At 58.5% G+C, this 27774-nt stretch overlaps 2 protein-coding genes across 4 annotated transcripts; one reads left to right on the top strand and one right to left on the bottom strand.

Annotated features, from left to right (window-relative positions):
* The first annotated feature begins 328 nt into the window (after nt 1-328).
* On the top strand, nt 329-10442 carry SLC25A11 (solute carrier family 25 member 11). The gene is made up of 8 exons (XM_005295277.4): nt 329-514; nt 4794-4946; nt 5529-5735; nt 5920-6010; nt 7446-7536; nt 7870-7969; nt 8472-8523; nt 9865-10442. The coding sequence occupies exons 1-8, from the start codon at nt 432-434 to the stop codon at nt 10018-10020; spliced, it is 933 nt and encodes a 310-aa protein (XP_005295334.2). The 5' UTR covers nt 329-431; the 3' UTR covers nt 10021-10442.
* On the bottom strand, nt 10283-27119 carry CHRNE (cholinergic receptor nicotinic epsilon subunit). Of its 3 annotated transcripts, XM_065570532.1 has the most exons (12): nt 26982-27109; nt 26619-26758; nt 26012-26056; nt 25095-25204; nt 21533-21688; nt 20952-21055; nt 20592-20792; nt 20103-20217; nt 19623-19737; nt 13045-13246; nt 12786-12916; nt 10283-12184 (listed from the first exon to the last, which is right to left on the bottom strand). In XM_065570532.1, the coding sequence occupies exons 1-12, from the start codon at nt 27031-27033 to the stop codon at nt 12029-12031; spliced, it is 1527 nt and encodes a 508-aa protein (XP_065426604.1). In that variant the 5' UTR covers nt 27034-27109; the 3' UTR covers nt 10283-12028. The 3 variants fall into 3 exon arrangements, with proteins under 3 accessions (XP_065426604.1, XP_065426603.1, XP_065426605.1); XM_065570531.1 differs by having other exon boundaries at nt 20592-21055; nt 26982-27119; XM_065570533.1 differs by lacking the exon at nt 26012-26056 and having other exon boundaries at nt 26982-27115.
* Between the last annotated feature and the right edge of the window lie 655 nt (nt 27120-27774).

Below are 27774 nucleotides of genomic sequence, written 5' to 3'. Positions count from 1 at the left end.
GCGGTGGTGGGGGTGCGCGGGGAGTACTGCCCCTGGCGTGTTATGCGCAGGCGCAAGACCCCAAAGTATTACTTCTGGGGGGTGGAGCATTTATCCCGAGTATTATTTATTGCTGGACCCCCCCCCTTCTCAGGGGCCCCGCGCGCCCCCAAGGGCAACGGCAACCGCCGTTCCCGCCAAAAGCGGCTGCACCGCCGCCACGCGCGCAAACCCCTCAGCACGGAGGGAGGAGGAGAGGGCCTGGCTGCGCGCGCACCCTCCCCTGTCGCCTCTAACACCCACCCGCCCCGCCCCGGAGCGCTGTTGGCTGCGCGCGCAGCCCGCCCGGCCCCGCCCGCCCCGGAGCGCTGTTGGCTGCGCGCGCAGCCAGGCTCGCTCGCTCCAGTCCCGGCGCCGGAGTCACCTTGGTCCCGGCCCGGCCGGACCCGGCGATGGCGGCGGCGGCGGCGGCGGGGTCCCAGCGGCCCAAAACCTCCCCCAAGGCCGTGAAGTTCCTGTTCGGGGGCCTGGCCGGGTGAGAGACCGCGCGCCCCTCCCCCCCTCAGCGCGCGCCCCTCCCCCTCCCCCCCCCAGTGACCCTCCCCCTCCCCCCTCAGCGCGCGCCCCTCCCCCTCCCCCCCAGTGACCCTCCCCCTCCCCCCTCAGTGACCCCTCCCCCTAGTGACCCCCCCTCAGCGCGCCCCTCCCCCACCCCCAGTGACCCCTCCCCCTCCCCCCTCAGCGCCCCCTCCCCCTCAGCGCCCCCTCAGTGACCCCCCCCTCAGCGCGCCCCTCCCCCCTCCCCCCAGTGACCCCGCCCCCACCCCCTCAGCGCGCCCCTCCCCCTCCCCCCCTCAGCGCCCCTCCCCCCCTCAGCGCGCGCCCCTCCCCCTCCCCCCTCAGTGACCCCTCCCCCTAGTGACCCCCCCTCAGCGCGCCCCACCCCCCTCCCCCCAGTGACCCCTTCCCCTCCCCCCTCAGTGACCCCCCCTCAGCGCGCCCCTCCCCCCAGTGACCCCTCCCCCTCCCCCCCTCAGCGCGCCCCTCCCCCTCCCCCCCTCAGCGCCCCTCCCCCCCTCAGCGCGCGCCCCTCCCCCTCCCCCCTCAGTGACCCCTCCCCCTAGTGACCCCCCCTCAGCGCGCCCCACCCCCCCTCCCCCCAGTGACCCCTTCCCCTCCCCCCTCAGTGACCCCCCCTCAGCGCGCCCCTCCCCCCAGTGACCCCTCCCCCTCCCCCCCTCAGCGCGCCCCTCCCCCTCCCCCCCTCAGCGCCCCTCCCCCCCTCAGCGCGCGCCCCTCCCCCTCCCCCCTCAGTGACCCCTCCCCCTAGTGACCCCCCCTCAGCGCGCCCCACCCCCCTCCCCCCAGTGACCCCTTCCCCTCCCCCCTCAGTGACCCCCCCCCTCAGCGCGCCCCTCCCCCCAGTGACCCCTCCCCCTCCCCCCCTCAGCGCCCCTCCCCCCCTCAGCGCGCGCCCCTCCCCCTCCCCCCTCAGTGACCCCTCCCCCTAGTGACCCCCCCTCAGCGCGCCCCACCCCCCTCCCCCCAGTGACCCCTTCCCCTCCCCCCTCAGTGACCCCCCCTCAGCGCGCCCCTCCCCCCAGTGACCCCTCCCCCTCCCCCCCTCAGCGCGCCCCTCCCCCTCCCCCCCTCAGCGCCCCTCCCCCCCTCAGCGCCCCTCCCCCCCTCAGCGCGCGCCCCTCCCCCCCTCAGTGACCCCTCCCCCTAGTGACCCCCCCTCAGCGCGCCCCTCAGCGCCCCTCCCCCCCTCAGCGCGCCCCTCCCCCTCCCCCCCTCAGCGCGCCCCTCCCCCCTCAGCGCGCCCCTCCCCCTCCCCCCCAGTGACCCCGACCCCTCCCCCCCTCAGCGCCCCTCCCCCCTCAGCGCGCCCCTCCCCCCTCCCCCCCCAGTGACCCCTCCCCCTCCCCCTCCCCCCCTCAGCGCCCCTCCCACCTCAGCGCGCCCCTCCCCCCCTCAGCGCGCCCCTCCCCCCTCCCCCCCAGTGACCCTCCCCCCCTCAGCGCGCCCCTCCCCCCCTCAGCGCGCGCCCCTCCCCCTCCCCCCTCAGTGACCCCTCCCCCCTCAGTGACCCCCCTCAGCGCGCCCCTCCCCCCTCCCCCCAGTGACCCCTCCCCCCCCAGTGACCTCCCCCCTCAGCGCGCGCCCCTCCCCCCTCCCCCCCTCAGTAACCCCTCCCCCTAGTGACCCCCCCTCAGCGCGCCCCTCCCCCCCAGTGACCCCTCCCCCTCCCCCCCTCAGCGCGCCCCTCCCCCTCCCCCCCTCAGCGTGCCCCTCCCCCAGTGACCCCCCCTCAGCGTGCCCCCCCAGTGACCCTCCCCCCAGTGACCCCCCCCTCAGCGCGCCCCTCCCCCACCCCCCTCAGCGCGCCCCTCTCCCCCCTCAGTGATCCCTCCCCTCCCCCACCCCCTCAGTGACCCCTCCCCCTTCAGTGACCCCCCTCAGCGCGCCCCTCCCCCCTTGACCCCTCCCTCCCCCACCTCAGTGACCCCTCCCCCCATGACTCCTCCCCCATCCCCCTCAGCGCGCCCCACCCCCCCTCAGTGACCCCTCCCCCACCCCCCTCAGTGTGCCCCCTGCAGTGATCCCTCCCCCCTCAGCGTGCCCCTCCCCCCCAGCGCGCCCTTCCCCCCCATGACCCCTCCCCACCCCCTCAGTGTGCCCCTCCCCCCCCCCCGTGACCCATCCCCCATCCCCCTCAGTGTGCCCCAGGGATCGCTCCCCCTACCCTTAGCGAGACCCCTCTACCAGTGACCCTTCAGCATGACCCCTTCCCCACCCTCCCCTCAGCGTGCCCGTCTCCCACAGAAATCCCCCCATGTGACCCCCTTCCCCACCCCTCAGTGCATCCCTCCCCAACTTCTCCCCAGCGCCCCTTCCGCAGCGTGCCCCCCGTGCCCTTCCCTCACCCGCTCAGCGTGCCCCGTCCCCCACCCCCAGTGCAACCTTCCTGCAATGTGACCCCTCCCCCACAGTGCTGCTCCCCACAGCCGCTTCCCTGCCCTCCTCAGAGACCCCCTGAAAGCCCCTCCCACACCTCCTGTGTGATCTCTCTCCCATCTCCCCATAGAGATCCCCTTCAGCCCTGATCCCTTGTGACCCCTCCCCACAACCCCTCCTACACCCGCCAGAGCTCCCCCCCAGAGCCCATCCCTCACACCATCAGAGACACCCTCAGTGTGTTCGACTACACCTCCAGAGCCCTAGTCTCTCAATATGGGGGTCCTCCTGGGGATGGGAAGATACCCTGTGGGTATGGGATTGCCCGATCTCCTTCCCTGCTGGGACTTGGGGTGCTCCTAGAGCCCTGCATGTCCATGTCCCCTTTCCAAATGCAACCTCCTCCTCAATTCCTGCCTCTTCTCAAACACCCCATGGCCCTGGAGACACAGGACCTCTGGGAAGGGAGTGGGATCTGGTGGGTCAGAGCAGGGGGGGCTGCGAGCCAGGACTCCTGGGTTCTCTCCCCGGCTCTAGGAGGGCAGTGGGATCTGGTGGGTCAGAGCAGGGGGGGCTGCGAGCCAGGACTCCTGGGTTCTCTCCCCAGCTCTGGGAGGGCAGTGGGATCTGGTGGGTCAGAGCAGGGGGGGGCTGCGAGCCAGGACTCCTGGGTTCTCTCCCCGGCTCTGGGAGGGGAGTGGGGGCTGGTGGGTTAGAGCAGGGGGGGCTGCGAGCCAGGACTCCTAGGTTCTCTCCCCGGCTCTGGGAGGGGAGTGAGGGCTGGTGGGTCAGAGCAGGGGGGGCTGCGAGCCAGGACTCCTGGGTTCTCTCCCCAGCTCTGGGAGGGGAGTGGGGGCTGGTGGGTTAGAGCAGGGGGGGCTGGGAGCCAGGACTCCTGGGTTCTGTGCTCAGGACCTGGCACACTGGCACAGCGTTGGGATTACGTGTGTAGCAAAGCCTGGTGTTGGCCACTTTGCCGTGGCCAAAAATGTTAATCCCCTTGCTGCGGCCTGAGGGTTTCCTTGGGCAGGAGGGGCTGGGATTTAGCCTGACTAGGAGGGTTGAGAGGGACAAGGGGCCCCTCATTAGCTGCTATTTCTCTCTTAATACTCCTAGCAAATGTGCTCTTAGCATCTGGCCTCCTGGGACCCTTTCACCTCTAGGGAGCAGCTTTTGGGGGGAGTGGCTGGCTCCAGGAGGATACAGGGTCTCTTCTGTCTCGGGACTAGGGACCAGCTAGCCCAGGGGAATCTGAGAACGGGCTAAAATCTTTCATATTCAGTAGGGCACTGGTTAGTTTTCTAACCCATGCGTCTGAGCGGGCCCCTTCATGCCATCCCCCGTAAATCTGTGCCACCCCTGGATTGTCCAAAGCAAGCGAGGCGAGTGGTTTCTGTTATTAACTGCTTCCTAAATCTCGTCTCAAAATCGGGGGTTGTGGGGTCGATAAATAAGCACCGTCTCCTCCCCCTCTTCCGCATGGGTCAGAGTCCAAAGCGGAGCGTGCGTCCGAGAGTTGTTTGGCTGTCTGAATTTTGGACCTGATGATTTGAAGGCTGTGGACGGCTGTGGCAGTCGCTTCCTGGCAAGCTGGCTATTCCCACTTGCGTGTTTGTGGTGGGTAGAGCCGTGGCTTTGTGAGGAGTGGCTAGTGGAGCGGACTGACTGGCAGGGCCCCTGTGAGAAACGGAGGCGAATATTACCCCAAAGCTTTGGTTGTCAGCCCTTCGGTGGGGTCCTGATCCATGAGGGCGCTATCCCAATACAGATGATCGCTTTAGATCCTCATTAACTGCACCGCGTAGGCTGGTCTCCTCCATTTTGTCCTTTGTCAAATACTCTCTGTGGCCCCGCAGCATGGGGGCGACTGTCTTCGTGCAGCCCCTGGACCTGGTGAAGAACCGCATGCAGCTGAGCGGGGAAGGGGCCAAGACCAAAGAGTACAAAACCAGCTTTCACGCCGTCAGGAGCATCCTCGGGAAGGAAGGCGTCCGCGGCATCTACACTGGGTATGAGGGGATGGGTGATTGGGGGCGCCTTTGTTCTGGCACAGGGGGTTGACGAACAGGACATGGGGCCGTTCCCCTCTATGGGGGGGTCAGCCACAGGGTGGGAGATTGGCTGGCTCAGGCAGGTGGGGAATGGGAGGCAGGGTAGGGGGCGCCGGCTCGGATCTGTCCCCAAGGCAGGGGACAGGCAGCTTTGAGGGGGGGCCGGGAATGGGACACGGGGCCTTTCCCCTCTCGGCTACACCTTGTACCACAGCCCCAGCTCTGTAGTAACCAGGATCGTTGCCTGTGGCAGGCGCTGAGTGGCCCTGCAAGAAATGGGTAGAGCGTTAATGTCTGTCAGTTCTGCTCCTTTCCCCAGTGCGCTGGGTGCTCGTGAGGGTCAGGGCACGCGTGGGGCTGGCGGGCAGCCATCGCTGTGCGTGCAGCCGGGAGATGCGTGGTTTGTGTTGCTGGACTGGCCGGCCTCAGGTCCTGTGAGCAAACGCACCTAATTCTCATGGTTGCTGCGGAGCTGGCCCCAGGCCGAGGATCCAGGCGTCCAGCAGCCACACAGGCCCATAACCCTCCTGCCCTTGGCAGGCTGTCGGCGGGGCTTCTGAGACAGGCGACCTATACCACCACCCGCCTGGGCATCTACACCATCCTCTTCGAGAAGCTCACCAAGGCAGACGGCACGCCGCCCAACTTCTTCATGAAGGCGGGGATCGGCATGACGGCTGGGGCCACCGGGGCCTTCGTGGGCACACCGGCTGAGGTGGCGCTCATCAGGATGACGGCGGACGGCAGGTGAGCGGGGTTGAACTGCATGCGGTGCGGTAATGCGGCTGTTTCCCCGTCTGGCAGCGGTGCTGCTAGCCCCCATGAGAAACCTGGTGCCCCTAGGCTGCTGCTGTAACCCACTAGGCCATGCTCCGAGGGGTCTGGGCCTCTGAACTGCCCCCTTGCTCCCCTCCTCTGTTCCTGTTCCCAGGCTGCCCCCCGACCAGAGGAGAGGCTACAGCAATGTCTTCAACGCGCTGCTGAGGATAACCCGCGAAGAGGGCGTGCTGACACTCTGGCGGGTACGGCGCTCGTTGGAGGGCTAGGCCCGGCGGCAGATGCACCCAGGAGAATTCGTTTGGGAGATGGGGGGGCAGCTGGGTTTGTGGGATCAGCCTATGATGGGTTCCTCCCCGGGGTACCACCGAGCCTGCCTGACCCACCAGCCTGGGCTCCCACTCACCCTGTAATGCTGTGACAAGCTGCAGCCGTGCTCCTGGTCTCTCACTTTCACCAGCATTCACTCAGGTAGGGACACATCAGCTGCAGAAACAGGCCCAGACGCTGAGATCAGCTCTGCACGGGAAGGCTTCAGCTAAGGGACTGCCCAGATACTCAAGTGCACCCTTCCCCCCCCCCCCCACCCCGAGGGTAAACCCAAAACGATAGCGTCTTGTGCTGCACAGGGAACTGTACAGCTTAAGCTCATGAAATTCGCCCCTTCCCTCACTGTGGAGGGGAATATATACAGCTTTTTGCCTCCTGTTGTGACTGCCACACACTGGTTTTAGACAAAACAAAAATAGGTTTATTGACTACAGACAATGGATTTTCAGCGATAGCAAACAGATCAAAGCAGATTACCTAGTAAATAAACACAAACAATCTAAACTGAACATGCTGAAGAAATTGGAGCTGTCTAGCAAATGCTGTTTTAGGCGGATTGTAGAGATTCTTGAAGGCAAGTGGCACTTGCTTGCAGCTGAAAACTCCAGGGATTCCTTTCACAGGCTAGAAATCCCTCGCGCCTGGGTCCATCCCTTCTCCCTCAGTCCAGTCCTTGTTTCTCAGGTGTTTCCGAGCGTCTCCTTTGGAGGGGGAGCCAGTGAAGAAGAACCAGGAGGATGCCACTCCCCTACCTTAAATTGCTTTTCCATAAGGCGGGAACCCCTTTGTTTTCAAACTTGGTTCCCACGCCCCTCAGTGGAAAAATACTGGCATTCCAAGATGGAGTCCAGTACCATAACCCTAAACCTCCCCAGGGGGAGATCAGCATCTTCTAAGACCTTTTGTTCTCCCAATAGTCCGTTGACTTGTTCCCAGCCAGCCATCTCGCCTGATTGCATTCTGTCTGGTGGGTGTTCCCCAGGTGCAAACACATTTGTAATAGATGCAGAAACAATATTCTTAACTCCAGATACCCAAATGAGACATGCATACAAATAGGATAATCATTGTCAGTGAATCATAACCGTTTCAATGACATTATACAGGCCGTATCTTGCATAAAATACATCGGAGATATGCCATAATCCTATCATCATATTACTATGGGGTGTAATGCCGACCAGCCGATGGGCAAACACGTTCAGGGGGCCGAAGGGGTGTTAGTCTGTGGCAGGCATCTGCTGCTCATGCAAGGCAAGCACTTAGATTCCCCATCCTCGTGACTGCACAGTGTTTCCCATGTCATCCCCCCCTCCCCCGTTAACTGCCCCTCCTCTCTTTGCTTCACAGGGCTGTGTCCCCACCATGGCCAGAGCGGTAGTGGTGAATGCTGCCCAGTTAGCCTCCTACTCTCAGTCCAAGCAGTTCTTGCTGGGCTCCGGTAAGTCCCGGTCACATTGTGTCTGACATAAAACGCATGGCTGAGGGATAGCACTGCACTCCAGCCAACCAACATGCCGTTATGCTGGTGCATGTCCCCTGTTAACCAGTCCTGACTGCCCCCCAGGAGGTAGTTAAGTGTTACCCACATTGGACTGAAACACAGATTGGGGGTGGGGCTGCTTCCCAGTATCTCATTGGAAGAGCCAGGGAGAAAACCCAGGAGTCCTGGCTCCCAGCTCCCCCTGCTCTATGCTCAGTGAGACAGGTGCTCGAACGGCTTAGCTCTGACCTCCAGGGGGGTCCTAAAATCCCCCCTCTCCCTCCTCTCCAGGTTACTTCCGAGACAACATCTTCTGCCATTTCTGTGCCAGTATGATCAGCGGGCTGGTGACCACGGCTGCTTCGATGCCGGTGGATATCGCCAAGACCAGGCGAGTGGCAGGAGCGCTGGGTGTGCCCTCGGCACAGGCTGAGATGGTTGAGGGGGGGCACGGCGATGGTCAGGAATAGGGAGTGGAGGGTTGTGTGGCTGGGGGAATCCACCCCTGCCTTGCCTTGTGGGTATTTTGTGAGCTGAGTTGGTGAGTTCTCAGCCCTAATGGGACTGCAGTGCCCATCACCACAGGAGGGAATCGCCCCGTCAGCAGCGAACAGGCCACGGGATTTGAACTCTTCCCCCCCCCCCCCTCCCCAAGGGGCAGGGATGCATACATAGGGAGCATTACCCATAGTGCATCAGTTCTGGGGGCGGGTCTCAAAGACTGACTTGCTTAGCTTGCAGGGATCCCAGGGCAAGCTGGTCTGGGCTGCAGGTTTCCCTGTGTTCCAGATCCACCCTTGATCCCTCGCTATGTGGAAACTGATCTCGGTGTATAAACTGATCTCGGTGCTGCTGGCTTAAAGCTTCCTCCCCCATTTACCCCGGGCACGCAGGATTCAGAACATGCGGATGATAGATGGGAAACCGGAGTACAAGAATGGGCTGGTAAGTGACAGCTGGAGACGGGGGAGGTGCTGGGATCCGCCGTCTTGGGCCCTTGGGGTGTTGGGTTCCTTTGATGAATATTCCTGTGTCCAGAGGATGGGTTCACGCTGCCGCTCCATGGGCAGATTTCTATTGATAGCGCAGCTGTGCTTCCGTCCCGGCCGTGGGGAAATGGACGGGGGCTGTCAGATTGGGGGCAGGGTGGATAATCGACGCTGTGACCAGAAGGGCGAACGCCATCCCGGGCTGCGTAAGCGGGAATCTCGCGTAGGGGCAGAGAGGCGATTTCACTGCTGGATCGGGCCCAGACGCTGCCCACAGTTCCGGCCGGAGGGTGATTCCATCGGAGAGGGGTCAGAGAAGAGCCAGGAGAAGGATTAAAAACCCTGCCTGCGAGTGAGAGACTCCAGGAGCTCAGGGAAGAGGTGGCGAAGGGGTGACGGATCCCGGGCTGTAAGTACCGACGCAGGGAACAGATATTTAGTAAGGTCGAACCCAGCCCGAGGGCTGGAAGCTGGAGAAGTTCAAGTGTAAATGTTTGGTGGTGAGAGTGGGCCCATGCCCATGGAGTCCATCGCCTCAGCTCAGATACAGGGGGTTCTGAGCCCCTACTGCGCGGCTAGGACGTTTCCCGCAGTGAACTCCCACTCTGTGGTGGTCAGTTCAGGAATTCTTACTGCTGCCCCATCTCGGAGTCTCCTGCTTGGCAGGGAACCCCTCCGGTCGCCTTGCCTTGCAGCTGCCAGGGAGAACAGGACACTGGTGTGGAGGAACATTTGGATCAGGCTTTGAACTCAGAGCCACTCACCTGGTGGACCCAGGGTGTGAATCGGTGTCACTGGGGCGGGGGAGAAAACACTTCTCCAAATGTCCGTGTCTAGGGAAAGCAAAGGGGACGCAGGATGACAGTCAAGTGAAGGCCTACGTTGGTCACGTTCAGCGTGGCATCCTCCTTAAATATACGCAGGCTGCGCCGTGCGAGAGGGGGACAGGCGTCTCTTCACCTGTCCTGAATCCATCTGGCCACTGGGGGGCAGTGGCCTGTCAGAGATGGGACATGGGAGAAAAGCCGTGGGACTGACAGTGCTCTGCCGCTATTCATTAAAGGAGGCTCAGGCACGGTTGTACAGCGAAGGAAACTGAGGCAGAGAGAGAGAGTTTGAGAAGTGGCTTTCTGGAGGCTACAGAGTGACAGAAGCAGGACTAGAACCCAGGAGTCCTGCCTTCCCACAGCTTGCTCGAGCGACTAGCCGGTGCAGGGGCGTTAGCTGGCCGGAGCTGGCACAGGGCGGCCCCGGAGTACTGTCTGCCGCGTACTGACCTCTGCTTTCTGAATTCCAGGATGTGCTGCTGAAAGTCATCCGCTATGAGGGGTTCTTCAGCCTCTGGAAGGGCTTCACCCCCTACTACGCCCGCCTGGGTCCCCACACGGTCCTGACCTTCATCTTCCTCGAGCAGATGAACAAATTCTACAAGAAGTTCTTCCTCAGTGCCTAAAAGGAGGCCCTGCCCTGCCCTGCCATGCCTGGGCGCCCCCTCCCCAGACCGCAGCGCCTCCGCCGGGGAACCAGACCCGGCTCTCACCGGGTCCGAAGCAAGGATCTGGCTGGAACCCCTCCCCTTCCTGTGTGTTTGGTGTCAGTCACGTCACAGTTCTTCCCTGTTCCCCGAATCACATGAAAGGATCGGCGGGGAGGACGACAGCTTCTGTCTGGACTGGGGTGGGGTGCTCCAGATGGCTCTGGATTATTTATTGGGGGGGGGGGGGCCAAGACTGGGCCAGTACCTTGGAACGGAACCCCTGGGGTAGCAATGGCCGACCCGCGTGCGAGGTGTAGGTCTGTGCGTTGGGCCGAGGTTTTTATCTTGTCTCTCCCCCTTCTATTTGCTTTGAACTCAGTAAACTGATCATGGTCCTACGGGCACGTTTGCTTTGGGGGGCGGGGAGGAAAGACACCTCGGTAACGCTCTGCAGCAGCGTCTCGCAGATCTACAGGATAAACAGTCCCTGGGAGGAACGCCTTCAGTGGGTCAGACCCCGAAGGGTCACCTGCGCCTCGGGGCTCCAGCCTGCTTCACCTGGTGAGCTCTGCCCTGCGAGAGCCGTGTCCACTCTGCAGGGACCCAGGTGCCCAGCCGCCTTTCCAGAGCAGAGCAGGGTTTATTACTGATGTTAGCGTAGAGAAGCGCAGGTTCGGTCACTCCATGTCTTGGCCACTCTGTCCCAGGTGAGAGCTCTCTCTCTCCAAAGGCTGTCTGTATCCTAGCCTCACGTCGGAGCCCCCTGCCGAGTTCACACCTTCCGCCTGAGTGCGGAATTTCTTCTTGTTAGGTTCTTGCCAGCTCCTCCCTTGATCTGCCCCAGAGAGTTGGGAGGGAGACACCTCCTATCTCCAGCAGCGTTTTAGCCCTTTGGCACCCACTGGCCAGCAGTCCTCAGTCAGGTCAGGCCCTGCCCTGCGGAGCAATCCTAGAAGCATGCCTGGAAATGCCCGCTGAGGTAAAACGCGTGACTTTATTTGCTGGAGTGGACAAAAGGGAAGTGGAAGTGCTGGCCCCATCTTTCCAGCTATGGCGCCAGCTGGGACCGGGCTACCAAAGCACGCTCTGTGTCTACTTCTGCTTTGCTGTAACGAAACGTGCAGGGCTCAGGTCCCTACCACCTCACCCTGTGCTGGTGGAACTGAGTGCAGGTAGGCTGCACCCCACGGGGGCTTTGCCCCTCGGGCAGCGTGTGGGGCTGGCTGATGGCCACCTTGCTGGAGAAGCGAAGGGAGACAGGGAACAGAGGGTGGCTTCTTCAGGGAGGTGCTGGGGACGGACACCAGGGGGTTGGCACCAAGCAGCAGACTGCGGGTGACCCTAGGCGGCACGCAGGTTAACCCCCGGCCCGGAGCAGGTGACTTTGAACTGGTGTGTGATCATGTTCATCCCACACACCCAGGGCGCCAGCCACAAGCAGCAAGGTTGGGAAGGTGAGGGGGGACCAGATGTGGGGCGGCCTACTCTGGAGTTGGGAGCAAGGAAGCCACAGGGCCCATCTACACTAGCCCAGCAGGTGCTGTGACTAGAGCTACTTCCAAAGAGCTGTGTCCCCAGAATCTCCTTGCTGGTCTGGAGGGGTGAGACATGGGGCTGAGATGCAGCTGCCTCTGGGGGGGGGTGGGCTGGTCATACAGGAATCCCTCACAGTGCCAAGATGCGTCCGTGTCTGGGGTGGGGTTTATACAGGGAGCCCTTGCCCAGTGCTGACATGCGTCTGTGTCTGGGGTGGGGCGTCCCTCCCCCGTACCAGCAGTATTTCTGAGCCCAGCTCTGTAGTGGTGCCTGCAGCTGCTTGGGACAGAAGACGGTGGGTAAAAGTCAAGTGACTGGCCCTGGGACAAGGTGCTAGGGGGTGCTGTGCTGTGGGGCAGGGGGCTCCCATCCAGACATCACACTCGCCCGCATGGCTACCTCATTGTGCGTCGGTACCCCGGCGGGTGAGGGCAGGGCCGGGTCCCGGCTACGGGTCCGGCTGCAGGGGGAAGGGGTCGTCGGGCACCTGGTTGAAATGCCCCATTAGGAAAATGCCGAGGGTGCCGATAGTGAAGAGCAGGATGGCGGCACAGAAGCATAGCTTGTCAATCACCTTCCCGATCAGCACCCAGTTCTCCATCTCCTGCGCGGCAGAGAGAGGGGTGTCAGGGCGCCTAGGTCCCCTGCACTTGGAGAGGGGGGAGAGGAGAGGCGGGGCCTGGGAGCCAGGACTCCTGGGTTCTCTCCCCAGCTCTGGGAGGAGAGTGGGGGCTGGTGGGTCAGAGCAGGGGGGGCTGGGAGCCAGGACTCCTGGGTTCTCTCCCTGGCTCTGGGAGGAGAGTGGTGGCTGGTGGGTCAGAGCAGGGGGGGCTGGGAGCCAGGACTCCTGGGTTCTCTCCCCAGCTCTGGGAGGAGAGTGGTGGCTGGTGGGTCAGAGCAGGGGGGGCTGGGAGCCAGGACTCCTGGGTTCTCTCCCTGGCTCTGGGAGAGGAGTGGGGGCTGGTGGGTTAGAGCAGGGGGGGGGTGGGAGCCAGGACTCCTGGGTTCTCTCCCAGCTCTGGGAGGAGAGTGGGGGCTGGGAGCCAGGACTCCTGGGTTCTCTCCCTGGCTCTGGGAGAGGAGTGGGGGCTGGTGGAATAGATTAAGAGTCAGAATAGGAGCTAGGACCCATGGATTTTCCCCTGTTGGGGGCTCCAGCCCCAATCTGCCCCCCAGGTCCTGGGGCAGGCTGATGTGGGACTCACCGCGCTGCTCGCATTCTGCTCTCTCATGGTCTGTGTGATGAAGTTGCAGGCCTCCACGCACGCCCGGATCTCGGGGGCTGCGCTGGCCAGGTTCTTGTACAAGGTGCTGGTGACGCCGACGTCCACCCTGTCTGCAGAGAGAGGGGGCGGGGCAGAGTTAGGGACCCAGGAGTCCTGGCTCTGAGGATTAACACTAACACGTTCCCCTGGCAGTGGGGTGTGGGTAGCCAGCATGCGGGGGTGGGGGGATGTTTCTCACCACAGGCGGGGGTCCTGTTGAGCCCATGGCGCTGGCCCTGACGCTCAAAGAGGATCTCGCTGCGTGGCTTCTTGAGGATGTACTCCTCGGCTTTGAGCATGATGGCAAAGGAGCTGCGCCGCCGGGCAGGGGGTGCAGCCCAGGGGTCCCCCGTGGGCTCCAGGGCTGAGCCCAGGTACCGTGGCAGCACCTCGAGGAACACCTGGGGGGGGGCGAAGAGATATAGAACTGGAAGGGACCTCGTGAGGTCTCTAGTCCTGTCCCCTGCACTCGTGGCAGGACTAAGTATTATCTAGACCAGCCCTTACAGGTCTTTGTCCAACCGGATCTTAAAAATCCCCAACGATGGAGATTCTACAACCTCCCTGGGCAATTTATTCCAGTGCTTAGCCCCCCTGAAAGGAAGTTTTCCCTAATGTCCAACCTAAACCGCCCTGGCTGCAATTTAAGCCCATTGCTTCTTACCCTGTCCTCAGAGGTTAAGAAGAACAATTTTTCTCCCTCTTCCTTGTAACAACCTTTTATGTACTTGAAAACTGTGATCATGTCCCCTCTCAGTCTTCTCTTCTCCAGACTAAACAAACCCACGTTTTTCAATCTTCTCCCATCGCTCATGTTTTCTAGACCTTTAATCTTTTTTGTTGCTCTTCTCTGGACTCTCTCCAATTTGTCCACATCTTTCCTGAAATGTGGGGCCCAGAACTGGACACAATACTCCACTTGAGGCCTAATCAGCGCCGAGTAGAGCAGAAGAATTACTTCTCGTGTCTTGCTTATAACACTCCTGCTAATACATCCCACAATGTTGTTTGCTTTTTTTGCAACAGCGTCACACTGTTGACTCGCATTTAGCTTGTGGTCCACTATGACCTCCCGAGATCCCTTTCCATAGTACTCCTTCCTAGGCCGTCATTTCCCATTTTGTATGTGTGCAACTGATTGTTCCCTCCTAGGTGGAGAACTTTGCATTTGTGCTTATTGAATTTCATCTTATTTACTTCAGACCATTTCTCCGGTTTGTCCAGATCATTTTGAATTTTAATCCTATCCTTCAAAGCACTTGTAACCCCTCCCAGCTTGGTATCATCCACAAACTTTGTAAGTGTCCTCTCTAGGCCATTATCTAAATCATTGATGAAGATATTGAACAGAACCAGACCCAGAACCGATCTCTGCGGGACTCCACTCGTTATGCCCTTCCGGCCTGACTGTGAACCACCGATAACTACTCTGTGGGGACAGTTTTCCAACCAGTTTTGTGCCCACCTTATAGCAGCTCCATCTAGGTTGTATTTCCCTAGTTTGTTTATGAGAAGGTCATGCGAGACAGTATCAAAAGTCTTACTAAAGTCAAGATAGACCACATCTACCGCTTCCCCCCAGCCACAAGCCTTGTTATCATGTCAAAGAAAGCTATCGGGTTGGTTTGACATGATTTGTTCCTGACACATCCATGCTGACTGTTATCACCTTATTATCTTCTAGGTTATTATCTGTCCCATTCAATTACGTCGTGTAATGGCAGATAGCTAAAAGGAGACAAGTTTTTAAAGAGCTTATATACCAAAGCTAGAAGTCTAAATAATAAAATGGGTGAACTAGAGTGCCTCATATTAAATGAGGATATTGATATAACAGGCATCACAGAAACTTGGTGGAATGAGGATAATCAATGGGATACAGTAATATCAGGGGACAGAACAGGACAGAACAGGTCCTGGTGGGGGAGTGGCATTATATGTGAAAGAAAGTGTAGAATCGAATGAAGTAAAAATCATCAATGAATCTAACTGTACCATAAAATCTCTATGGAGAGAAATTCCATGCTCTAATAAGAAGAATATAGTGGCAGGGATATATTACTGACCACCTGACCAGGATGGTGATAGTGACTGTGAAATGCTCAGGGAGATTAGAGATGCTATTAAAATAAAAAAACCTCAATAATAATAATAATGGGGGATTTCAATTATCCTCATATTGACTGGGTACATGTCAGCTCAGGACGGGATGCAGAGATAAAGTTTCTTGACACCTTATATGACGGCTTCTTGGAGCTGCTGGTCCTGGCACCCAGCAGAGGAGAGACAATTCTGGATTTAGTCCTAAGTGCAGCACAGGACCTGGTCCAAGAGGTGAATGTAGCCGGACTGCTTGGTAATAGTGACCATAATATCCCTGTGGCAGGAAAAACACCACAGCGTCCAGACACTGTAGCATTTAATTTCAGAAAGAGGAACTCCACAAAAATGAGGATGTTAGTTAAACAGAAATTAAAGGGTACAGCGCCAAAAGTTAAATCTCTGCAAGCTGCCTGTGGAAACTTTTTAAAGACACCATAATAGAGGCTCAACTTAAATGTATACCCCCAAATTAAAAAACATAGTAGGAAAACCAAAAAAGAGCCACCGTGGCTAAACAATAAAGTAAAAGAAGCCGTGAGGGGCAAAAAGGCATCCTTTAAAAAGTGGAAGTTAAATCCTAGTGAGGAAAACATAAAGGAGCATAAACTCTGGCAATGAAGTGTAAAAATACAATTAGGAAGGCCAAAAAATAATTTGAGGAACAGTTAGCCAAAGACTCAAAAAGTAATAGCAATTTTTTTTTTTTTGGAGTACATCAGAAGCAGGAAATCTGCTAAACAACCAGTGGGGCCACTGGATGATGGAGGTGCCAAAGGAGCACTCAAGGACAATAAGGCCATTGCGGAGAAACCAGGGCCGGCTCCAGGCACCAGCTTGGCAAGCAGTGCCGGAGAGGGGCGGCAGGTCCAGCTATTCGGCGGACGGTCCCTCACTCCTGCTAGGAGCAAAGGACCTTCCGCCAAATTGCCACCGCAGATCGCGATCAAGGGGTTTTTGGGGGTTTTTTTTGGCTGCTTGGGGCGGCCAAAACCCTGGAGCCGGCTCTGGGAGAAACTAAATGAATTCTTTGCATCGGTCTTCACAGCTGAGGATGTGAGGGAGATTCCCAAACCTGAGCCATTCTTTTTAGGTGACAGATTGGAGGAACAGTCCCAGATTGAGGTATCATTAGAGGAGGTTTTGGAACAAATTGATAAATTAAACAGCAATAAGTCACCAGGACCAGATGGTATCACCCAAGAGTTCTGAAGGAACTCAAATATGAAATTGCAGAACTACTAACTGTCGTCTGTAACCTATCATTTAAATCAGCCGCTGGGCCAGATGACTGGAGGATAGCTAATGTGACGCCAATTTTTAAAAAGGGGTCTAGAGGTGATCCCAGCAATTACAGGCCAGTAAGCCTGACTTCAGTACCGGGCAAACTGGTTGAAACAATAATAAAGAACAATATTGTCAGACACAGAGATGAACATAACTTGTTGGGGAAGAGTCAACATGGTTTTTGTAAAGGGAAATCATGCCTCACCAATCTACTAGAATTCTTTGAGGGGGTCAACAAGCATGTGGACAAGGGTGATCCAGTGGATATAGTGTACTAAGATATTCAGAAAGCCTTTGACGAGGTCCATCACCAAAGGCTCTTACGCAAAGTCAGCTGTCATGGGATAAGAGGTCCTCTCATGGATTGGTAACTGGTTAAACGATAGGAAACAAAGCATAGGAATAAATGGTCAGTTTTGAGAATGGAGAGAGGTAAATCGTGGTGTCCCCCAGGGGTCTGTACTGGGACCAGTCCTATTCAACTTATTCATAAACAATCTGGAAAAAGGGGTAAACAGTGAGGTGGCAAATTTTGCAGATGATACAAAACTACTCAAGATAGTTAAGTCCCAGGCAGACTGCGAAGAGCTACAAAAGGATCTCTCAAAACTGGGTGTCTGGGCAACAAAATGGCAGATGAAATTCAATGTTGATAAATGCAAAATAATGCACATGGGAAAATATAATCCCAACTACATGTATAAAATGAGGGGTCTAAATTAGCTGTTGCCACTCAAGAAAGAGATCTTGGAGTCCTTGTGGAGAGTTCTCTGCAAACATTCACTCAATGTGCAGTGGCAGCCAAAAAAGCGAACAGGATGTTGGGAATCATTAAGAAAGGGATAGATAATAGGACAGAAAATATCATGTTGCCTCTATAAATCCATGGTACGCCAACATCTTGAATACTGCGTGCAGATGTGGTCGCTCCATCTCAAAAAAGATAGATTGGAATTGGAAAAGGTTCAGAAAAGGGCAACAAAAATGATGAGGGGTCTGGAACGGCTTCCGTATGAGGAGAGATTAATAAGACTGCGACTTTTCAGCTTGGAAAAGAGATGGCTAAGGGGGGATATGATTGAGGTGTATAAAACAATGATTGGTGTGAAGAAAGTAGATAAGGAAGTGTTGTTTACTACTTCTCATAACACAAGAACTAGGAGTCACCAAATGAAATTAATAGGCAGCAGGTTTAAAACAACAGGAAGTATTTCTTCACACAACTCACTGTTAACCTGTGCAACTCCTCACCAGAGGATGTTGCGAAGGCCAAGACTATACCAGGGTTCAACGAAGAACTAGATACGTTCATGGAGGATAGGTCAATCAATGGCTATTAGCAGGATGGGCGGGAATGGTGTCCCTGGCCTCTGTTTGCCAGAAGCTGGGAGTGGGTGACAGGGGATCGATCGCTTGATGATTCCCTGTTCTGTTCATTCCCTCTGGGGCACCTGGCACTGGCCACCCTCGGTAGACAGGATACTGGGTTAGATGGACTCTTGGTCTGACCCAGTAGGGCCATTCTTATGTTCTTATGTTAGGTGTTTGCAAATTGGTTGCTTAATTATTTGCTCCATTATCTTTCCGAGTACAGAAGTTAAGCTGACCGGTCTGTAATTCCCTGGGTTGTTCTTATTTCCCTTTTTAGAGATGGGCACTAGATTTGCCCTTTTCCAGTCCTCTGGAATCTCTCCCATCTTCCATGACTTTTCAAAGATAATCGCTAATAGCTCAGATGTCTCCTCAGTCAGCTCCTTGAGTATTCTAGGATGCATTTCATCAGGCCCTGGTGATTTGAAGACATCTAACTTGTCTAAGTAATTTTTGACTTGTTCTCTCCCTATTTTAGCCTCTGATCCTACCTCATTTTCACTGGCATTCACTATGTTAGACGTCCAGTCGCCACCAACCTTCTTGGTGAAAACCGAAACAAAGACGTCATTAAGCACCTCTGCCATTTCCACATTTTCTGTTATTGTCTTTCCCCCCTCATTGAGTAACGGGCCTACCCTCTCCTTGGTCTTCCTCTTGCTTCTAATGTATTTGTAGAATGTTTTCTTGTTACCCTTTATGTCCCTAGCTAGTTTGATCTTGTTATGTGCCTTGGCCTTTCTAATTTTGTCCCTACATATTAGTTTTATTTGTTTATATTCATCCTTTGTAATTTGGCTGAGTTTTCAATTTTTGCAGGACTGTTTTTCGAGTTTTAGATTATTGAAGATCCCCTGGTTAAGCCATACTTGCCATACTTCCTATCTTTCCTACGCAGTGGGATAGTTTCCTCTTGTGCCCTTAATGACGTCTCTTTGAAAAACTGCCAACTGAAAACTTCAACTGTTTTTCCCCATAGACTTGCTTCCCATGGGATCTTACCTACCAACTCCCTGAGTTTGCTAACGTCTGCCTTCTTGAAATCCATTGTCTTCATTTTGCTGTTCTCCCTCCTACCATTCCTTAGCATCATGAACTCTATTATTTCACGATCGCTTTCACCCAAGCTGCCTTCCGCTTTCAAATTCTCAACCACTTCCTCCCTATTTGTCAAAATCAAATCTAGACCAGCCTCTCCCCTAGTAGCTTTCTCCACCTTCTGAAATAAAAAATCGTCTCCGATACATTCCAAGAACTTGTTGAATAATCTGTGCCCTGCTGTGTTATTTTCCCAACAGATGTCTGGGGAGTTGAAGTCCCCCATCACCACCAAGTTCTGTGGTTTGGATGATTTTATTAGTTTAAAAAAAAGCGTCACCCACCTTGTCTTCCTGGTTAGGGATCTGTAGTAGACCCCTACCATGACATCACCCTTGTTTTTTACCCCTTTCATCCTTACCCAGAGACTTTCAACAAGTCTGTCTCCTATTTCCAGCTCAACCTCAGTCCAAGTGTACGCATTTTTAATATATAAGGCGGCAACACCTCCCTTTTTCCCCTGCCTGTCCCTGAGCACGCTGTACCCATCTGTACCAATATTCCAGTTGTGCGTATTATCTCACCAAGTCTCCGTGACGCCAACTAGGTCATAGTTGTGTTTATTGACTAGCATTTCGTGTTCTTCCTGCTTATTCCCTATCCTTCTCACATTAGTCTACAGACATCTAAGATACTGGATCTAAGGGTCCGGGCTTAGCCCTTGGACTCTTCCCTGCCCTAAGCCCCCACTCCCCCAGCCAGGATCGGTTCTCTCCCCAATCCCTATTCCCCCTTTGGTTGGTTCTTGGTTCTCCAATTTCCCTCCAAGACTGGTGCCCTTCACCCCACATTCCCCCTGGCACTGATCCCCAGTTCTCCAGCCCCACTGCCCCCGAGCACTCCCTCCACCCCCAGCCCCCTGGCACTTCCCCCCCCCAGATCCCTCTCATCTCCCCACTGTGCTCTGCCCCTGACACTCACATGTTTGAGTTGCTCAGACATGCAGTGGGTGTTCGGCGTTCGCAGGGAAACATTCAGCACAATGACACAATTCATCACGATCAGCGTCGCCACCCCCATGACAAACATCAGGTACCTGCCGGGGAGAGATCTCGGGAGTCCTGGCTCCTAGCCTCCCCTGCTCTAACCCACCAGCCCCCACTCCCCTCCCAGAGCTGGGAGAGAACCCAGGCGTCCTGGCTCCCAGCCTCCCCTGCTCTAACCCACCAGCCCCCACACCCCTCCCAGAGCTGGGGAGAGAACCCAGGAGTCCTGGCTCCCAGCCTCCCCTGCTCTAACCCACCAGCCCCCACACCCCTCCAAGAGCCGGGGAGAGAACCCAGGAGTCCTGGCTCCCAGACCCCCCTGCTGTAACCACCAGCCCCCACTCCCCTCCCAGAGCCAGGGAGAGAACCCAGGAGTCCTGGTTCCCAGGGAAGCGGGATGGGGGGTGTCACTCACTTGCCGATGAGGGGGACGCTGAGTGAGGTCTCTGGGATTTTTTGGGCGATGAGGAAGAGGAAGACAGTCTGAGCCAGCAGCACTGAGATGGAGAGGGTGCATTTCTGGCCACCGGCTGCCAGGGGCAGAGAACAGGGGTGACATGGAGCCGTTTGGCTTCCCTCCGATATCCTGCTATGTCCCCTCCTGCCCAGGGCCTGGGGCTTTCTGCCCTGGGGCCCCCCAGAGAGGGGCCACCAGGAGAGATTGGGGTTCATGCCCCTATCGTTTGCTCCTAGTGCCAGCAAATGTGTCCCCCACATGGGTGTGGTAGGGAGCACCTCTCCTTGTCCTGTGGCCGGGCAGGGTTTCCCTGTGGCCGGCTAGATATCTTCGAGGCCAGGCAGGGCATCCCCGTGGCCGGGCGGGGCAGGTGGGGCGTCCCTGTGGCCAGGAGGGGCGTCCCGGTGGCTGACCGGGCTGGGCGGGGTTTCCCGTGGCCGGGCTCACCTTGGGCAGGCAGGAAGTAGACCAGCACGACGACGGAGGAGATGAGCACGCAGGGCACGATGATGTTGATGACGTAGAAGAGGGGCTTGCGCTGGATGATGAGCGAGAAGCGGATCTCCTGGAAGCCGAGCGCCTCCCGGCCCAGCTCCGGGTGCAGCACCTTCCAGGCCGGCCGGTGCCGGATCGCCCACTCCCCGTTCTCTGCAGGGCGGGAGGCAGTGGGTGCTGTGGGGAGCACCCCCACTGGGGGGGACCTGGCAGACATTTGCCCCTGGGAGGAGCTGTGGCAGACACCCCCTGCCCCCTTGGGGGTCTGTTCGGGGGGGGCTGGCAGACACCCTCTTTCCCACCCCCCCATACCTGTGAAGGCGGCGGGGTCTATATCGATCTCGTCAAAGGGGCGGGACGTCTCCTCATTGATTGACAGCTGCAGTTCAACCTCGTTAGCGCTGTACGTCTGGGACCTGCAGCCACATGGGGGGTCAGCAGGGGGCGCCCTCTCCTTAGGGTCAGCCCTGGCACTGGGTGAGGGGTCCCTGAGTAAACAGACGCCCCGCCCCAGAGGTGGGTGCATCTCAGGGCCAGGCGAGGGGTCTCTGGGTAACCGGCCGCCCCGCCCCAGAGGTGGCTGCATCTCAGCACCAGGCGAGGGGTCCCTGGGGAACCGGCCGCCCCGCCCCAGAGGTGGCTGCATCTCAGCGCCGGGCGAGGGGTCTCTGGGTAACTGGCCGCCCCGCCCCAGAGGTGGCTGCATCTCAGCACCGGGCGAGGGGTCTCTGGGGAACCGGCCGCCCCCCCCAGAGGTGGCCACATCTCAGCGCCGGGCGAGGGGTCTCTGGGTAACCGGCCGCCCCCCCCAGAGGTGGGCACATCTCAGCGCCAGGCGAGGGGTCCCCGTGTAACTGGCCGCCCCGCCCCAGAGGTGGGCATATCTCACTCACTGGAAGACAAGGGAGCAGTTCTGCCAGTCGAAGGGGAAGTAGGTGACTTCGATGGCACAGGTGCTGCGGTAGATGGCGGGGGGCAGCCAGTACATGGCTCCCCCAGGGTACACCAGCACGTTCGCGTAGTAGGCGATCTCAAACTGCCCGTCGATGCTGGGGGGGGGGGGGTGAGAAGGGAAAGGGGGCGTCAGCAAGTCCCTGCAGCCCAGACACTTCCCATGCAGCCTGGAAAACAACATCCCTGTGCCCCAAAAACAAAACCACCACATCCCTTGGTGCCCATGAGACACCCTCATATATTGACACACCAAAGCCCATGCACCCCAAAAGATCGGCACCCACCCCAACCTGCCCTGTGGCCTGAAGCCTTCATCTCAGTGGACTTTTGGGGGCATCCCTGGAAAGACTTTTCTGTGGCCGGGCCAGCTTTTGGGATACCCTGAAAGGGGTGGACTGGGATGCATGAGGTTGAACCACTGAAGCAGGGACAGACCGAAAATGGGGCGGGAACGTCAGGGAGGGGGACAACCAGCCGCACCTCTGCCGACATAACCCAATCGCAAAAAGGGCGTAGTCTGACTTTAACTCAAATCGGCAGAACACGTCTAAATCCATCTAGTCCAGCCCCCTACACAGAAGCAGGACAAAGTATTATCTTCTAGACCATCCGCCACAGGTGTTGGTCCAACCTGTTCTTAAAAACCTCCAACGATGGAGACGTCACGACCTCCCCAGGTCATTTGTTCCAGCCTTTAACCACTTTTTCCTAATGTCCAACCTAAACAAAATCATTTAAGAAGATATCAAATAGAACCGGACCCAGGACAGATTCCTGGGGGGACCCCGCTCGTTATGCCCTTCCAGCTTGACTGTGAACCGCTGATAACTACTCTCTGGGAACGGTTTTCCAACCAGTTGTGTGCCCACCGCCACGTGTACTCAAAGATCGTCACAGATGGCTCAGACCTCTTCAGCCCATTTCTTGAGTATCCCAGGATGTGTTTTGTCAGACCCTGCCAACTTGGAGACATCGGACTTGTCTAATTAATTTTTAACTTGTTCTGCCCTTATGTTAGCCTCAGATCCTTCCCCCTTTACACCGACGTTCACTGTGCTAGTTGGCCGGTCACCGCTAACTGTTTGGTGAAAACCGAAACAAAAAAGGCATTTAACACATCGGCCACTGCTGCGGTTTTTTTTATCATTATCTTTCCCTCCTCAATGAGTAACGGGCCTACCCTGTCCTTGGTCTTCATTGAATCATAAAAGATTAGGGTTGGAAGAGACCTCAGGAGGTCATCTAGTCCAACCCCCTGCTCAAAGCAGGACCAATTCCCAACTAAATCATCCCAGCCAGGGCTTTGTCAAGCCAGGCGTTAAAAACCTCTAAAGAAGGAGATTCCACCACCTCCCTAGGTAACGCATTCCAGTGTTTCACCACCCTCCTAGTGACATAGTGTTTCCTAATATCCAACCTGGACCTCCCCCACTGCAACTTGAGACCATTGCTCCTTGTTCTGTCATCTGCCACCACTGAGAACAGCCGAGCTCCATCCTCTTTGGAACTCCCCTTCAGGTAGTTGAAGGCGGCTATCAAATCCCCCCTCAATCTTCTCTTCTGGAGACTAAACAATCCCAGTTCCCTCAGCCTCTCCTCATAAGTCATGTGCCCCAGCCCCCTAATCATTTTTGTTGCCCTCCAGTGGACTCGTTCCAATTTTTCCACATCCTTCTTGTAGTGTGGGGCCCAAAACTGGACACAGTACTCCAGATGAGGCCTCACCAGTGCCGAATAAAGGGGAATGATCACGTCCCTCGATCTGCTGGCAATGCTCCTACTTATACAGCCCAAAATGCAGTTAGCCTTCTTGGCAACAAGGGTACACTGTCGACTTGTATCCAGCTTCTCGTCCACTGTGACCCCTAGGTCCTTTTCTGCAGAACTGCTACCTAGCCATTCGGTCCCTAGTCTGTAGCAGTGCATGGGATTCTTCCGTCCTAAGTGCAGGAAGTCCTCTTGCTTGTAAGGTAGTTGTAAAATGCATTCTTGTTGCCCTTTTTCTCCCTAGCTAGTTGAGTGTCGTTTTGTGCCTTGGCCTTTCTAATTTTGTCCCTACCTGTTTATGTTTTTTTTTTAAATAATCATCCTTGGTAATTTGACTGAGTTTCTGCTTTTTGTAGGACTCTTTTTTGAGTTACGCCCCACGGTCTGGGCCAAGACAGGGCTGGGGTCATGTACGATGAACCAATCTATTGCAGAGCCCAGTCGATTAAGTGGAAGGAATCCAAACGAATTTGCCACCACCGCCAATGAGATGGGATGAATTCCACGGAGGTGGATGCAGGGAAGTGGGGCTGAAGAGTCCTCAGCCATGGGACAGCTACGTAACCGGTATCTCCCGCAACACAGCAGCAAAGAGAGACCGGAACACGTCCGTGGCACATGAGCCACTTGCAGAGACGGTTCTGCTTGACTTTCGGTGTGGCCGTGGGGATCGTACTAGCAGCCACAGCGAAGGAAGTGGATGGAAAGCGACAGAGCTGAGGAAGCGGCTGTCTGAGCTATTCGACAAGCTGCAACCAAAAGAATGGTGAAGCATGGCACCAGCCCAGATACCAGCCCTGGGGATCTGGCCACATCGGCTGGGGGGTCACCTGAAAGCAGGAAGTAACCAGCCAAGGACGGAGGCTGACCGCTCTGCACCCAGAAAGTGGCCTCGTCTCAACTCATTTGGGAATCGCAGCGAGAGCGTCGAACGAAAGCAGCGGCCGCTGGCACAAGCAATCGGTAGCCAAGCTGCCGGTAGCACCAGGCCCGAGCTGTGGGGATCCAGGGTCCGGTCCCTGGCCCCTCTCTAGCTTAGAGGGCTCTTGAAGCCGGACCCAAAAGAGCCCCACGCCGGGTGGCTGATGCCAGGGAGCGGGACATGGGCTCGGCGGCACCTGCAGAACAAAGGTGTGGTTGCCAAGTGGGCTCTGGCCCCGGGCAGCAGCCGGGGGGAGGTTTGGGGGCTCGCGGTGGGGATGGGGGGCCCTTGGAGCACCTGAGCCAGGCTGCAGGCCTGCCCTGGAGCGGCGGGACTGGCCCAGACAGCGTTTCCGTGGACTGGCCGGGTAGCTGGCGAGAGCAGGAGGAAAACAACAGCTCCGGCCAGGCAGATAAATCGGTGTATTATAACCGGGCAGGGAGGGGAGGGGGGACTTATTATTCGTAAAAGAAACAGAAACACTTTCCCCTCGTCAGGCCGTTCTGCGAATGGAGACTTCAGGCGCGGGCCAAACACACTTAGGCCCCCCTGCGCCAAGACCACCGACCCGTTAGCGAGTGGGGCCAGACGCTGGCTCAGCTCACGATTAACCACTGGTTCTCCGAGTCACGGCCCTGTCCCAGGTTCGAGGAGCTGGAGCTGGGACCGCCGGAGACAGGAGGGCGGACGTTTCCTGGCCCTCTCCCCGAATCTCCCAGGGTTCCCGAGACCCCAAGTCATGCGGCTCCCCCCACAGCCTCCCTCCCCACACAGCCTCGGGGCATCGGCCAGGGCCCCCTCCCGGGTCTCACTTGTTCTCCAGGACGATGTCCGGCAGCCAGACCATGTCGGAGGGGACGCGCAGGGAGCGGATCCCTTTGAACTCACTGTTGCTATAATTCAGCCGATAGTCCACCCATTCCTGGGGGCAGAGAGACGGGGTGAGGCTGGGGGACCCCCTGCACCCCCCGCCACAGAGCTGTGTGTGAGGAGCCCAGGGCTGGGCTGGCAGGGGCTGCGGGTCGGGAGTGAGGGGCACCGGCAGAGCTGTGGGGGCAGGGGCTGTGGGTCGGGAGTGAGGGGCACCGGCAGAGCTGGTAGGGGGGCAGGGCTGGGCTAGCAGGGGCTGCGGGTCGGGAGTGAGGGGCGCCGGCAGAGCTGGGGGGGGTTGGGCTGGGCTAGCAGGGGCTGCGGGTCGGGAGTGAGGGGCGCCGGCAGAGATGGGGGGGCAGGGCTGGGCTAGCAGGGGCTGCGGGTCGGGAGTGAGGGGCACCGGCAGAGCTGGGGGGGGCAGGGTCGGGCTAGTGGGGGGTTGCGGGTCGGGAGTGAGGGGCACCGGCAGAGCTGGGGGGGGTAGGGCCGGGCTAGCAGGGGCTGCGGGTCGGGAGTGAGGGGCACCGGCAGGGCTGGGGGGGGCAGGGTTGGGCTGGCAGGGGGCTGCGGGTCGGGAGTGAGGGGCGCCGGCGGAGATGGGGGGCAAGGGATAGTAGCTGCCCCCCTGCAGGACAAGGTCAGTCACCGGAAGTGGGGAGATTAGTGCGGGGGGAGGGAGCAGCTGGGAGCCAGGACTCCTGGTTTCTATCCTCAGCCTCAGGATGTAAGTGCAGTGGGGGGGGGGAGGGGGGAAGACAGGAGAGCTCAGAGTCGGGGGTCACTTGAGGGTATCAACAAGGAGTCTGGGGGGGCCTGAGTGGGGCCGGAGACCCAGTGGGGGTGAGGGGTTACTCACAAACTTTATCCAGACATTGGTGGTCAAAGTCTCCTCCTTTTCATTCTGCAACAGGATGGAGACGGTCAGCGTGGTTTTGGGGGTGGCAGGGTGGGAGCGAGGGATGTACGCGGGGGTTGCAGGTCGGGTCGGAGGCGGGGGCGGCTGGGTGGGAGCGGGGGGGTAGCGGCCGGGCCAGATGTGGGGGTTGTGGGGGGTGCCAGCTGGGCTGGACGTGGGGGGTGGCGGGAGCGGGGGGGTAGCCGCCGGGCCAGATGTGGGGGTTGTGGGGGGCGCCAGCTGGGCTGGACGTGGGGGTGGCGGGAGCAGGTTGGGAGTGAGGGGCGCTGGGGCGGGAGTGGGGGGCGGCGGGGCAGGAGCGGGGACACTGTGGTGGCAGCGGGGGACGCCGGCCAGGCTGGGCACGGCAGAGTGGGAGTGAGGGTTGCTGGGGGCGGGAGCAGGGGGCGGCGGGGGTGGGAACGAGGGGCTGTGGGTCGGGAGTGAGGGGCGCTGGCCGGGCCGGGCACAGGGGCGGCGGCGCGGGAGCGGGGGGCGCTGGCCGGGCCGGGCACAGGGGCGGCGGCGCGGGAGCGGGGGGCGCTGGCCGGACGTGGGGGCGTCTCACCAGCGAGATGAGGTTGGTCAGCGTGAGCATTATCTGCACGGGCACCGTGTCGTCGGGGCGGAGCACCGGCCGCGTGTTCTTGTCGTAGTTGGCGAAGAGTTTCTCGTAGAGCCGCAGCTCCTCGTTCCCACCCGGGGCCCCTTGTGGGGCAGGCAGGGGTCAGACCCAGGGTGTGGGGAGCAGCTGCCCCCAGCCCTGCCCTCCCACCACCTTTGTGTCCCGCACCCTGCCCCAGTCCTGGTTTAACCCCTCCCGATTATCCCCCAGCCTGCCCCCCTGTCGGGGACCCAGGGCCTGGCTCCATCGGCCCCCCCCCAGATGTCAGGGCCCCCAGAGGGCTCAGGTTTCTGCCCCCCAACTTACCACTGACCCCCCCGCACAGCAGGGCGCAGAGCAGCAGCCCCAGGCCCTGCATCGTGGCCGAATCCCCCTCCCGGCCACCGCTGATTAAATAGGGGCAAGTTATTTTGAGGTTGATTCCGGTTTCCGGGGTGGGACGGACACTGGATCTCCCGACCCCCCCATCCACCGGCATCAGGTCACTTTCACTCCCCCCCTCGCTGCACCTGTTCCCCCCCATCCCAGGGGCTGACAGGCCAGAGAGCGTGTTAGAGAGAGAGCCCGACCCACCAGCCCCCACTCCCCTCCCAGAGCCGGGGAGAGATCCCAGGAGTCCGGGCTCCCAGCCCCCACTGCTCTCACTCACCAGCCCCGCTCACTGTTAGACGTTTTCCATCTTGTTTCCAGTCCGAATTCGTCTGGTTCCAACTCCCGGCCCTCGACCGGGTTTGACCTGCCTCTGCTAGTGAAACATTCGCTCCCCGCGTCGGTACTTACAGACCGGGATCCGTCACCCCTTCGCCGCCTCTTCGTTACGCTAACTGAGCTCCTGGAGTCTCTCACTCGCAGGCAGGGTTTTTAATCCTTCTCCTGGCTCCTCTCTGACCCCTCTCCGATGGAATCACCCTCCGGCCGGAACTGTGGGCAGCGTCTGGGCCCGATCCAGCAGTGAAATCGCCTCTCTGCCCCTACGCGAGATTCCCGCTTACGCAGCCCGGGATGGCGTTCGCCCTTCTGGTCACAGCGTCGCCCCGGGAGCTCACGTTCCGCTGATTACCCTCCCCGCCCCCCAAATCTGCTTCAGAGTCGCTGCTCC

This window comes from Chrysemys picta, chromosome 16, assembly GCF_011386835.1.
Source record: "Chrysemys picta bellii isolate R12L10 chromosome 16, ASM1138683v2, whole genome shotgun sequence".
In the NCBI taxonomy this organism is placed as follows: Eukaryota; Metazoa; Chordata; order Testudines; family Emydidae; genus Chrysemys; species Chrysemys picta.
This window is presented reverse-complemented; position numbering and strand designations above follow the sequence as displayed.